This window comes from Mya arenaria, chromosome 4 (genome assembly GCF_026914265.1).
Source record: "Mya arenaria isolate MELC-2E11 chromosome 4, ASM2691426v1".
Lineage (NCBI taxonomy): Eukaryota > Metazoa > Mollusca > Bivalvia > Myida > Myidae > Mya > Mya arenaria.
In genome coordinates, this window is record NC_069125.1 from 54703375 (window position 1) to 54718078 (window position 14704).

At 35.2% G+C, this 14704-nt stretch overlaps 1 protein-coding gene across 1 annotated transcript; it reads left to right on the plus strand.

The window, feature by feature from the left end:
• The first annotated feature begins 2984 nt into the window (after positions 1–2984).
• LOC128230492 (jmjC domain-containing protein D-like) lies at positions 2985–6579 on the plus strand. Its single transcript, XM_052942800.1, has 4 exons — positions 2985–4317; positions 4597–4779; positions 5520–5662; positions 6189–6579. Exons 1-4 carry the CDS (start codon positions 3025–3027, stop codon positions 6268–6270), a joined length of 1701 nt encoding a protein of 566 aa, XP_052798760.1. The 5' UTR covers positions 2985–3024; the 3' UTR covers positions 6271–6579.
• The last annotated feature ends 8125 nt before the right edge of the window (positions 6580–14704 follow it).

Here is a 14704-nt window from a genome sequence, read left to right on the forward strand (position 1 = left end):
AAAGCGCCTGATTTAACATTAGTTTATTTCCCGGTCACCAGCGGTGTCCACTGATGAGTTTTCGTTCCTAGTTTGTGCAAATACTATGAGCAAATACTATAACAAGGGCAGTAATGTCAGGTGCGTCCATGCTTCCCGGTTCATTGTTTTGAGTGGAAAACGTCCTCGATTCGGTGAGTATTGCCACTGTTTTCTATATGTTTCAACGATAATTTTTAGAAACGACCTTGTGCACCGAATGAAGAGTAATTGCTAGTTTACGAAGACGCTTGTTTTAGATCAAAATAATATCTGTATTAAAATATCTCGTGAAAACAATGCACGTTCTTACTAGGCTTATGCTTATGCTTATGGTCTGGAGTAATATTAACGAATTTATTTAAGTATTTTCTTAATTTGTATATCGCCTTTTGCGCTTGACCAGCTAATGTTTTTGTGGCTTGCATAAACGATCCTCCTGTTGTAAAAACTATTCCTAAGTACGTAAAATTATTTGCAATTTCAATGGTGGCATCGTCATATAAAAACTCCAGATTTCTAGGCACTCTTCCACCTTTTCTAAAAATTAACACTTTTGTTTTATTTATATTAACTTTTAATTTCCATTGTTTGCAGTACTCACCTAGTATATCAAGATTAAATTGGAGTTCTTCCGCAGAATTTGCAAAAAATACAATATCGTCTGCATACATAAGTAAGAAAAAATTCAATAAATTAGTATCCACCCATTTTGCCCCTTTAAGATAAAGTGTATCTTCCAAGTCATTAATATAAAGAGAAAACAATATTGGCGAAAGACATTCACCTTGTCGCAACCCTAGATGACTTTCGAGTATAGTACCTTTGTCGTTTCTGAAGCTTAACTCTTGTATATATACATGACTATACCTGGATTTTATAACTTTAAAAAGTCTACCCCGAATACCAAGTCTATATATATTTTAAACCAAAGATTTTCCCTTACAATGAAGTCAAAAGCTTTAGTAAAATCAATAAACGTACAGAATAATTGCTTGTTTTGATTAATAAAATGAGTTATTAGTCCATGCAAAGCAAAAATATTGTCGGTAGTTCCCATCTTAGCCCTAAATCCTGCCTGTGCCTCTAGTAATACATGGTAATTTTCGGCCCAGTTTGAAAGCCTACTATTAATTAAATTTGTAGATAATTTTCCAAGGACGCTTAACAAAGTAATACCTCTAAAATTGTTTGGGTCATTGATACTCCTTTTTTTGTGTATTGGAACAATAAAGCCTTCGGTCCATTTTTCCGGAAAATATCCAAGGAAAAGTATTTTATTGAACAGTTTTAACAAGAAAGGTGAAAGTTCAGTTTTACCGTTGATAAAAAATTCATTTAACATTAGATCTGGTCCTGCACTCTTTCCAGTATTGAGATTTGAAATACCCTTTTGTAACTCGTTTGAAGTAAATGGAACATCCAATTCTACAAACATGCTATTTAATTCAGTCTGCATTACTTCATTGTTAAAATAAACTACATCGTCGTCAGCTTGAAAAAACCACAGGCATCTGGATCATTGTTTGTCACTTAAATGTTGTTTAAAACCATTTTGGGTACATACAATGTGATAAACAACACATCTGAAGATATTAAGTGTCTTTGATATACAAAAAAGAAACCAGGTATGTAACTCAAACTTACCAGATTTCACGGTAGAGTCCAGTTTTATGCAAATTTCCCAACCAACAAATAAACAATCCATTTTTAAATAAGTGACATGGAAAGAAGAGTCAATTACCTTTAAAATGGTGTGCGATATGTTGGTGTATCTATAATGTCTAAACAAGCATAATTAAATGTCCAATTCTCGTGTTTTTCTTTAGTCGGAAAGAGTACAGCAAATTCAAATCTTCAATTTTCCCCGTGTAAACAGTACTAATGAAAGTCCTATTGAAGTTATTTTATGTTTCAGTGTACAGATAAATTAATTCCATTACTTAATATCACCATAAGAATAACACCACAGTTTAAGAAACAACCGTATTAGTCTTCAAACTAAACCTTTCAATTAAAACAGTTGAAACGGAAAACAAACAAATATGACGATTCAAAGTTTATTTCAGAAAGCAATCGATCACATATGAAAACATTAATATTCACATTTACAATTATAGGATAAACGCATACTTCGTTCATTATTATTCAAATTATTATAATATTTTATTAAAAATACATTGATGTTTAACATTGGAATTTCCTGGATTTTCAGTTACATTAAAGATAATTTTCATACTGAGCACTAATATTCAAGTATTTATTAACAAATTTAAGACCAATGAGTGAATAAATAAAAAAAAAAATATGTTTAAAAACATTATAAATGATGATCCGTAAGTTTCTGAAGATGGTCCGTAATGTCCCTAAATCTGGTCCGTAATGTCTGGTCCGTAATGTCCATGGTCCGTAGTGTCCGTGACCTGCTCCGAATGCGGTGTCGCATTGAATTGCAATTTCGTGGTAATATATATTTGCATGTACATGACAATTCAACACATTTTATAACATAGGATAAAAAGGTTAATTATCGCTTAAAATCGATTTTTGCATATATTTCTTGCATGGTCAGATCTCTCAGCAACATTGTAGCGAACTTAGTAAAGATTGGATAAGAAGTGCTTTTTTATCAAATTTTGACAAATTGACCATAATTCTGGAGTTTATATGTTTTTTACAATTACATGTATATAGTTTGGTAGACTTGTAGCGTTAAATGGGTACACATGAATGTCAAATCTTCAAATTTCCCTTAACGCGCATTAACTTGGCTATAAAACAGACAAAATCCCGTAGTTTAAAACATACATTGCTTGCCGAATGGGTATTACCCGATGGCGAGGGTAAATAAGCTCGCCCCCCCCCCCCAGTTTAAAACATTGTTCGTCATAACGCCGTTTATCGCGTACCTCAACACGCCGATACCGGAGACCGGCTTTTATCATCGTGTCCAAGATGGATGCGCCCCGGTTATTGTTTGTAAATTTGACAGTTTTATTAATTTTGATGCATTTTGGTGTCATTTCTCTATGTCATGCTTCGGTCTCACGCACATCTTTTGAAGAAAACATGCTTACACCAACGGATGTGTTACAACTTTCAAAACAATTCTGTATTGTGACATTAGCTCGCACACAAGCAGAATCAGGGTCCCCAGAACTACAGGAACTTGAGCCAGAGCAGGAGTTTCTGTTTCAAATGTTTATTGAGCTGGGTCAAGCCTATCAAACAGATAGCAATGTTGTCCTGGGGTTTATTTCTTTGGAAACATTTGTTTGGCCATCAGGAAATCATTTGAGATTTGTAGATTCTGATGTGCAGACAACTGACTTACAGGATGTAAACCTCGTCATCTTTCCTAGACAGGTGCAGGACAGAACTTGCCTTTCTAACACAGGCATGAACACCAAAGAACCAAAGGCAGAACTGTATAGAGGTTTATCAAATGTAAATGTCATTGTTGAATATGTCAACACAAAATGTGGCTCCTATCAAAAAGCCAATGGAGGAATAACCATAGAAGGCTTGCATCGCAAAGAAATCCTCAGCACACTTTATTATGTTGGACATCATGATGAAGAAGCTTTAGATATGAAGACATTACATTCCAAAAATGTTAAAACAAGCCATAATCAAAACTGTGATAAAGAAACATGTTCAATTGAACATTCTAAAGGCAACTTGTTTTCAAAAGGTTTTAGCCGTTACACGAATCAAAATGATATTTTTAAAAATTTTGATCTAGGAATGGCAAAATGTGACAGAATCAACATGCCAACAAAGGAAGAGTTCTTTCATAGCTATCTCAAATCATCAAAACCCGTTGTCATCAAAAATGCCCTTCATGAATGGCCAGCAATGAAGAAATGGACCAATGAATACTTCATGAAAAACTATGGCAACCAAAAGGTACATATAAAATTGACACCATTGGGTGAGTTTGAAGGGGTTGATTTAGCTTCAAACTTTGAAAATTATGGTCACTTTGAAATCCCTCAATATATTACAGACCAACTTCTCTTCCCAGACTTAGTTGTGGTACGACCAGCTACAAGGAATATGAAATTTTCTGAATTTCTGGAACTGGTATCAACAGTTGCAAATGGGACAAAAAAGAATTGTTCAGCGTATCTCGAATATTCATCTATATCAGACATAAAAGCGGATTTGGAGAATGACATTGTAGAGTTGCCTCTCCTTAAAGACATGCTGGCATTGAAGCATCTCAATATTTGGCTAAGTGATGGTGACACACTGGGAAAACTTCATTTTGATCCATTCGACAACTTTTTATGTCAGGTAAAACATTTTTCAGACTTGAATTCATGTTATAATACTATCACCAAAGCATGAAACGTGTAATGAAAAGCAGACTGCCCTTTATAAATATTCTTTTTACCAGAAAAAAGGGATGTGTAGTTCCATAGGCCCATGCTATCATGGACCTACATGTATATATCCATGATTATATAAATACACTGTAGCATGGACTTATATTGTTTTTTTATAAACCATAGGCCTGTTACTGTAGGTCACCACTGTATCCAATGCCAAGTGTTAAAATATTGTTTGTTTCAGATAAGTGGCAGAAAACAAGTTATCTTATTTGAGCCGCATGACAATAGAAGACTTTATGAAGCTCACATTCCTGAAGCAGTCCTTGGTTATGATTCAGACACAAACACATTCAGGAAAGAGGCCTTAGTTGACAGCACATCTATGGTCATGTCACCAGTAGACATCACAAACCCTGACTTTGAGGTAACGGTTGGAACATGATTAATTTTAGTTCGGAGTGAAAGGTGTTGATTTTTGAACTTTTATATGTGAAATCATCATTCTTTACGTTTTGTGTCCAGTATACTGCATAATTGAAAAAAAAACTTGAATTGATTTTTAAAACAACATCAACAATGTCAACAACCAACAACTACCACCATCACAAATAACTTCTACACCAACACCAATAATAACCACTAAAACAACAAACCTAAACATGAACAACAACAAATACTATTATTAATTATACCACTACTACATGTAGAACTACTACCAAAACTACTGCTACTACATCTTTTACTGCTACAACAACAACAATAATTAAAACAAGAACAACACAATCAAAAACGATACTACAACTACTAAACTACAACTACTGCTACTGCTGCTGGTTTCACTGGCTGCTACTGCTGCTGCTGCTGCTGCTACTGTTGCTACTGCTGCTTTTACTACTGATGCTCTTGGTGCTGCTACTACTACTGCTTCTGCTGCCAATGCTACTTCTGCTGCTGCTGCTAGTTCTACTCTACCATTACTACTAATTCTACTAATGCTACTACTACAACTGCTGCAACTGCTTCTGCTTCTGCTGCTTCCACTTATTTTACCACTACAACAGTGCAGTTTTCACTGTAAGAGACTGCACATCCTTTGACCAGAAAGATGTAATGTTAATGCTGGGTGAAATTTATGCCACTGTTTTGCTTTCCATCCCCATTTAGCGGTTTCCACTTTTTGAGACTGTGCGACCTTTGAACTGCACGATAGATGAAGGAGACGTCCTGTTTATGCCTGCCTTTTGGTGGCATGAGGTCCAATCCTTCCCCAGCCAACAACAGAGACGCAACCTGGCTGTCAACTTTTGGTGAGGCTCTAGAGATATAATGTATTCACTTTTTAATTTCATTGAACTATTTTACATGTACCAGCCAACATCAGAGACTCTGGCCCTTAAGTTTCTAGTTAGATTCTAGATCTGTTTTATGATGATGACTTTGCCAGTATGCATGCCATGATGTTCTGAACTACATATATCATTTAGTCGTTAGAAATCATTTAAAAATCTTCATGGATTATTGTTACTTACGTTTGTTGTCCACAGAGTCCACAGAACTATAACATGTGACTTAATGCTGCTTGTTGATTAATAATGGGCAATTAACTTTTTAAAAATTGGGGGTTCATTGTGTACTTGATCCTTAAAATGTTCTACTTTTAAAAAATAAGACAAGCACAATTGACCAGATAGTTTCTGTGTGATTGCAGCTTTAGTTAGATGCATTTGAAGATAGTTCACTTCTAAATTTGTACGACATTTACATGTATGTGGCATATTGAAAGCAAGCAGCTTTTAAAAATTTAATTCATAAAATGAATGCCTTTCTTTTCAGGTACGATCCATTTCTTGTAAAAGAGTTCCCATGCCAGGAATGCCAGTTGGACATTAACTCAAAATACAGACATCTGTTATAAATTTGCTCAATACATGGACTGTGCATTTTACTTTTTTTATTGACTGTTTTAACCTTTAGTTTATTGTTCTTTTGAATGGTCTGTACCGATTCTCTTGGAATCCTGTAATGACATAAAGTGTTAAAATTTGCATTTTGTAACATTTTATGTGTTATAAAACATATTGTTTATAGTCTTTTCAGTAAAATGTAATTTGTAACTGTAACTCATTCACAAACATTCCAGATACATGTACATGTCTGAATATAAAAGACAGATGATCTAAAGTAATGTGACCTTTTTCTAATAAAATCTACATGTTAAAAGCTATGGTATGGTTAAAATGCACCCTTGTAAATCATACAGTTAAATGTCTTTTTGAAAAAGAACCATTATGAGCTTAGAGGTAAACAATAAAATCACCATGGTAACGCATTACCGGCATATTCCAATTGGGTTGTGGGGTAATACAGGAATCAAGTTGATTCTACATAAAACAATTAATTGTACACTGATCAGAACATGCTTAAAATTAAGGGTTTGTATTTCAAATTTTATTGAAATTGGTCAAAAAATGAAAAAGTTATAGTAATAATGCGAACATTGATCGGAAATCGAAGTGAAATCCAGTTTTGGAGAAGTGAAATCCACTCATAACTTGTCTTTTTTAACAGTTATTTTTTTATTGAACATACATGTATATTGGAATATGCTTTATAAAGGATTCATATTTCAAATTTTATTGAAAAAAAAATGAAAATGTTATACATGTAGAAATATTTTGAAAAAATGTACATAAATCGTCGTGAAATCCAAATGTGGAGAAGTGAAGTCCACTAAGAACTCCGCTATGTTCCCAATTTAAAAGTGCATATGAGGTATTATTATCCCCTGCTGAACTGAAGGTCTCGGGAGGGGGATATTGTTTTGGCGTTGCCTGTCTGTCTGTCATTCCGTCCGTCCATCCGTCCGGAACCATATCTTGGAAGGCATTGATTAGAAAATGTTCAAACTTGGTCAGAATGTTCCCCTTGATCAAATCTCGACCGCAAAAGTGGGTCACATGGGGTCAAAAACTAGGTAACTAGGTCAAATCTTAGAAAAATCTTAGGAACAAATTAGAGGGGTAAAAATATTCATTAAACAAAATGTTTTCCTTGATGAACTCTTGGACATATATAAAACTGGGTCACATATGATTGACCTATAGGTCACTAGGTCAAATCTTAGAAAAATCTTGTCAGGAACCATATCATGGTTATGATTGGTCAGATTATGTTTAAACTTGGTCAGGATGTAACCCTTGGTGAAATATGGACCACATGTAAAAGTGGGTCACATGGGGTCAAAATTTAGGTCACTAGGTTAAATCTTAGAAAAATCTTTGGAACAAACTAAAGGCATTATACATGGTCAAAAACTCGTGGAATTATTCAAATTGTTTTCCTTGATGAACTCTTGGAGGTATATAAAACTAGGCCACATATGATTAAAAAATAGGTCACGAGGTCAAAATCTTAGAAAAATCTTGTCAGGAACCATATCATGTTTAAACTTGGTCAGGATGTACCCCTTGATGAAATATGGACCGCTTGTAAAAGTGTTTCACATGGGGTCAAAAACTAGGTCACTAGCTCAAATATTAGAAAAATCTTTGGAACACATTTGAGGCATTATGTATGGTCTAATATTCATGAAACGTGATTAGAATGTTTCCTTGATGAACTCTTTGACATGTTTAGAACTGGGTCACATGTGATAAAGAATTAGAAAATTGGGTCACATATGATAAAAAAAATTAGGTCACTAGGTCAAATTTTACAAAAAATCTTGTCCGAAACCATTTCATGGTAGTGATTGGTCGTTTATGTTCATACATGTATGACTGAACACATGATCATATTTCTAAACAAACTCATATCCAACGTTCATAACGGTCCATTTCTCTGCTGCCATATTACATGTAAAAGTAGGAATATTCCAACTACTTTTCATTTTCAATCAATGAGCTTTGCCTAATCAGGCGGGGGATATCAATTCAACGAATTTGCTTGTTATCATTATGAGGTTAAATCGTCTAGTTGTGTATTCATAATTGTTTAAAAAATGAAGAAAAACAAAATCCATACACATCCAGGCCATATCACGTGGAGGGTTAATAAATAACCCGAAAAGTGTTTAGTATTACTTGTTTATGTCTTAACTTTATTTATATGGTTATTTTACATGTACATTAGTTGGTATACGTAATTATACAGTTTTTAAAATAAAAAAAATATGCAAGCACAACATGATTAACCAACTTAAATCATTTGTAAGTGTGACTTTGTTTAACTTGATTTACAATAATGAGAGATAATGAAAAGGTGTATCCACAACATGAATGAAAACAACAAAAAATGAAAAATAAACCAAATTTTAACGATGAATAAAGTGGTATTTCGTGAGTATGTGCACTGCCACGTGTACGTGCTGGGCTTCTGTGGGGTTAGGGTCCTGTGACAACAAAATGAAAGTACATGTACATACACAAAATGAAAAATATATACATATTTTGGCCTTGAAAATAACGTCATGAACATTTAAATGTGTGTCATGAGGATGTGCACTTCCACCCGTGTTAGGCTTCAATAGTGATTCTCAGTATTTGGCCGTTTTGTCTTTGGCATTGTCGTCTTGATATTTTCTTTGTTTTTCCTTGAAACGGAGTTCTTACCATTTGTTCGTGGTTCAGTCCGTCGCCGAGTTGAAGCGTATAACCTTGTGTGTCGAAACCGCTTATAGAGGTTTGACCGCTGGACCAATGTTATAATGAGCTATTCTTGTTTTGAGACCAAGAATTGGCAGTGGCGGTCCGGAAATCGGAACGCACAAGCTCTGAGGTATAACGACTGTCCATTGACCAGATATTCAGCTCTAGTGGGAAAGACAGTTCGGCCGTTTTTTTGCCATTCAACCGGTTGCTTAAGGACGTGGTTCATGGACTCACAGTTGCTGTTCGTCCAATTGAAACTAATGAGACCTTGCGTGTATGGGACATTAACCTGATTTCTAATAAGGGGCTTCAACCTTATTTGGAAAGATCTGAGATCTTTTGAGAAATATCAGAACATTCTTCTCAAGGTCTGTAAACTTTGCATCAAATGCAATGGTATCAGCTGAGGAAATACCGTGATAGCCAAAGATCTGTTCCATTAGATCATGCCTACATTTCTTACAAGAAGCATCGTGAGTTAGTTCCTTAAAATACATAGTGTACAAAACGTCTTCTACATGTCAATTGGGCTGACTACCCAACTCCACATATCTTAGGTGAGCGATTCAGGGCCACCATGTCCCTCTTGTTTATTAACTTAAACTCTCAAACCTGACCATACCTTTCCATGTAATGATGTGTTTCAACTTGTGTATAATAATGTTTCAACTCTTACCTTCTACCAGAACATTTTTGTTTTATGACAATTTCTGCCTTTTCATAGAAAATGGGCGTTTTGGGAGCATCCATCGCTTTCAGCGATCTTCTTATTCCCTATGTCTTGGAATAAACAACAACAAAGAAAGAATGGTTTATGTTCTTAACTAAAGAATATACTCCTTTTTATTTTAGATAAGATTTTTTAGACTTTTTGTCTAGCCTGCTTGCGGTGAGCGAGACGTAGTTGTCACGATGATTATGTGCGTCTGTGCCTGCATGCCTCCACCCGCCCGGACTGAATTTGTTCATGACCATGCATTATAGGATTTTCAAAAAAGAACTTTTCATGAATGTTTACCATGAAGAAGTGGCCTGTCGCGCACAAGTCCTAAGTCTGTACTTCAAATGTCAAGGTTAAAGGTTTAAATGATTCTTGTCTGGTCTGTATTTTGACCTTGCATCATAGATTTTTTAAGAGTCTTGCCATGAAGATTCATCATAATGTGGTGGTGTGTCAGCTCAAGAACCAGTTCTTTATTAAAGGTCACAGTCAAAGGTTGGAGCGATCTTTGTCCGGGCTGTATCTTGGCCATGCATAATAAAATTGTTGCTTGCAAGACCCATGTCTGTAGATCAAAAGGCAAGGTAAGAGGTCATAGGTTGAACCAATCCTTGCCCGGGCTGTATCTTGACTATGCATTATAGGATTTTCATAAAAACTTGCAATGAAGGTTAAGTGGCGTGTCGCGCAAAATGCCCAGGTCTGTATCTCAAAGGTCAAGGCCACGCTTTGAATATATATATACAAAAAGCTACAGAAACATGCTCAGTAGCAAAAAGTTTAAGCATAAACCCGGTTAAGTGGCAATGGGCAAACGCCAAAGACATAGAACACAAATTCACAAACAAGAAACATAGAACAGCACAAAACTCTACAAACAGCACAGTGCATAAATACTATATATATATATATATATATATATATATATATATATATATATATATATATATATATATATATATATATATATATATATAAATAATTGGTATGTTTATCAAGAATTGTTAGGTAACGCCTTGGAACGGTCAGTAAAATGTAAATTTACTGGGGGTTTAAACCAGTTTATGTGCACAAACCTCACTCTTATCCCAACAATTCTTAATAAAGATAAAACGCATAAGGTAATTCTTATCAAAGTATGCATTAACTTGAGGAAACTTATCAATAAAACAAATAATAATAAAAAACGAAAAGGTAAACCCCAAGTACTTCAATGATTAGAGATCCCTCAAACGTTGAAATATTCCTTGTCCGGAATACTTTCTGACTTTGCTTTTTGTAATATAATATATAAATATTGCATGGCTTCCAGTGTGACAGTACATTTTGTTCGCCTCGGGTAACAGTATTTCCCTCATGTTAACAATATGTACTGTCACACTGGAAGCCATGCAATATTTATTTTATTATACCGAACACAGTTACATTTATATACATAATTATATAAGATTTTTACCATTACACAACTATCAAGTTTAATCAATTTATTCTGTAATTATTGTTTGTTTACACTAGCTGACATTATTCTGTAAATGTCGTTTGGAAATATTGCAAACACTGGAAGGTACCAGATTTACAACACATTTTAATAAGCGCTTACCACTTCAGACTTGGGAAACCCCACATGCCTATTTTTAGACGCGCGTGCTATGTGACAGTAATAATGTCAACCGGTCAAAACGGTATTGTCGGTGTGTCAGTAAGAAATTGCCCTTGATGGGTTTATGAGAAATTAACATGGGCAGGTCACGTGAGGTATAATAAAACAAATTACTTTGAAGGTTACCATAATGAGATGGCGTGTCGCGCACAATACCCATGTCTCTATATCAAAGGTCAAGGTCAAAGGTTGAAATGATCCTTGTCCGGGATGTTCCTTGACCATGCATTATAGGAATTAAAAAAAATGCCATGAAGGTTCACCATGATTTGTTGGCGTGTCGCGCACAATACCCAGGTTCGTTCCTTAAAGGTCAATGTCACACTTAAAGATTAAGTGTCAAAATGAGTTGACAGAACAGGTCTAGACTGAGCCTTATCCGGGCTTTATATTTACCATGCTTTAAAAGATTTTCAGGAAAATGCAATTATTTTTCACCATGCTGAGGCGTAGTTACACAGGTACTCGTATTGGTGTTCTGTGTTGCAACTGCATGGAAGAGCATTATGTCCGTGTCAACGTCTCTTTTAACGGGCTCGACATGTCGCCATTGTGCGTCTACTTTTTAAATAGCATTTGAAAATCATGTGCTGGGCCGGTCCTTGAGTGCCAAGTAAAGTATGGTCAGTGGCAGGCTGCTATGCAATGTATATGCTTGTCCTTAATAGAAGTTGAGAAAGTGACCTTCCCTCGTTCTATGTTGAAAGATTTAATGCTTCGTGAATTTATAAAATCATAAGTTCTCAAATAAAAATATTGTTTTGTGTGTGTTTTTGAAACCATTGACATAAGTTGCCTTTTTTCTGTATATAACATATAAAACAAGTTTCTATGATTTCAATTGATTATTGGTAATCCTTATCATTAATATGTGCCAGAAGTTTAAAAGAACCTAACATTCTCAATAATACAATATAAGTTTATATAACCCATATATATATATATATATATATATATATATATATATATATATATATATATATATATATATATATATATATATATATATATATATATACATACATGTATATACCAGCGCCTGGTAAGATGTTTTGTCGTTACATTTTATGTAATGTTGTACTTGTATCTTCTTGTACATACGAACTCCACTGTCGTCTAAATATGAAGACACAAGTAGAGGTTACATACACCGTGACATCGAAATCGGATAAAACACTCCATACGAAAGTAAGTGCGACAAAGTCAACAAGTGTAACATATTGCTATATTATTATCAATTTCTTCTCATTTTTCTCAACTATACATGTACGCAAATAATAAGATATGTATGTGCTCAAATAAGTACTTGGTTTATTATTTGCGCTTTGATGCAGAGTTGTGTCATTGATACGGGTAACTAATTGTTATTTATCGAAACAAAGTGCATATAGGTACACATGTACGGAAAATGAAGAATAAACACATTTTGACGTTGAATGGAATGGTATTTTGTGAGGATGCTGACTGTCACCCGTGCTGGGCTTTTTAAGTGGTGTTCGGCGTGTGCACACCCAACACCGGACAGCAAATACCAGTTTCGTGTTTTAGTCATTTTGTCGTAGGCATTGTTGTTGATATTTACTTTGCGTTTTTTTACCGCGTTTTTCTCGACGACTTTCCATTGACTAGACCTTAAACAAATTTAGCGAAGACAGTTAGGCCGTTTTGTTTCCGATTGCTTAAGGACATGGTCCATGGACACACAGCTTTTGTTCGTCCAGTTGGAACTAATGAGATCTTGCCTGGACGGGACATTAACCTGATTTCTAATAAGGGGCTTTAATCTTCGCTGGAAATATCTCAGAACTTTTTGAGAAATGTCAGAACACTTCTTCTCAAGGTCTGTATATTTGGCATCAAATGCAATGGCATCGTCAGCTGATGAAATACCTTCATAGCCAAAGATCTGTCTATTAGTTTCCTACCAACAGCAGACGCGTAGCTGACTGTACGCAAATACGCAGTAACATAATGAAATTTTAACAGGTCGAAGTTTATTCATACCAAAACCCTCGAATTTGAAATAAAAACATAAGAGGTGTAGGGGGTGAATGGGTTGATATTCTGTCCGCCAATGAACTATTTTCGATCTGCGTTATCCCAAATTGGCCTTAGCTACGCGCCTGAACAGCGTCGTCAGTTGATGTTTTTTGTTTTCCTTTAGATACTAGTACCTAGTGTTCAAAAAATGTACTGCAGGCCAATTGGGCTGACTACCCAACTAATGTTTATAAAGAATATTGTTTTTCTTCACATATCTCAGGTGAGCGATTTAGGGCCACCATGTCTCTCTTGTTTATTTCCATTAATTCTCAGACCTGCAAATATCTTTCCATGTAATAATCTTTTCCAACTTGTGTATACCATTGCTTCAACTCTAACCTTCTACCAGCACATTTTTATTACAATTTCTGCCTTTTCATAGAAAATGGGCATATGATGATGTGGCGTGTTGCTTGCAAGATCCAGGTCTGTACCTCAAAGGGCAAGGTCAAAGTAAGAGGTCAAGGGTTGAACTGATCCCTGTCAGGGCTTTTTCTTGACCATGCAGGATTTTCAAAGAAACAATTGCCATGAAGGTTCACCATGATTTCTTGGCGTGTCGCACACAATACCCAAGTCTGTACCTCAAAGAACAAGGTCACACTTAAAAAATAAGTGTCAAAATGAGTTCTGTTGGTAGGACTGGTCTGGACTGAGCCGTATCCGGGCTTGATATGTACCATGCGTTATAGGATTTAAATAAAATGCAATAAAGGTTCACCATGCTGAGGCGTAGTTTCGCGTAGGTTCGCAGGTACTCCTTAAAATTGTTCACCCCTATGTTGTTCTGTACGTGTTGCAACTGCATGGAAGAGCATTATGTCTGTGTCAATGTCTCTTTCAACGGGCTGGACATGTCGCCATTTTGGCGTCTTCTTTTAAAATAACATTTGAAAATCATGTGCTGGGACCTTGAGTGGAGCATGGTCAGTGGCAGGCTGCTGTGCAATATAACTTATTTAAGAAAGTCTACATTCCCTCGTATTATGTTAAAATACTAAATGCTTCATGAATTTACAAAATCATAAGGTGTCAAATCAAAATACTGTTTTGTGTGTGTTCTTGAAATCATTAAGTTGCTTTTTCTTTTTTTAACAAATAAATCAAGTTTCGATGACTTCAATTGATTTTTGGTAATCCTCATCATTAATATATTCCATTAGTTTTAGAACCTAGCCAGACCATATTCAATAATTCGATATAACCACATCTTCAAAAGTTATTGTTTGTAGAGTGTAGTCACAGCTAGTGTCCAATGCTTTCAGTCCTTTGTTTC

What these genes read in the sequence shown, in the direction of transcription:
- LOC128230492 (XM_052942800.1), top strand. Translation starts at nt 3,025, where the DNA reads ATGCATTTTGGTGTCATTTCTCTATGTCATGCTTCGGTCTCACGCACA. An exon ending in TCGACAACTTTTTATGTCAG is followed by an intron (nt 4,318 to 4,596) that starts GTAAAACATTTT and finishes TGTTTGTTTCAG; the next exon opens with ATAAGTGGCAGAAAACAAGT. An exon ending in AACCTGGCTGTCAACTTTTG is followed by an intron (nt 5,663 to 6,188) that starts GTGAGGCTCTAG and finishes CTTTCTTTTCAG; the next exon opens with GTACGATCCATTTCTTGTAA.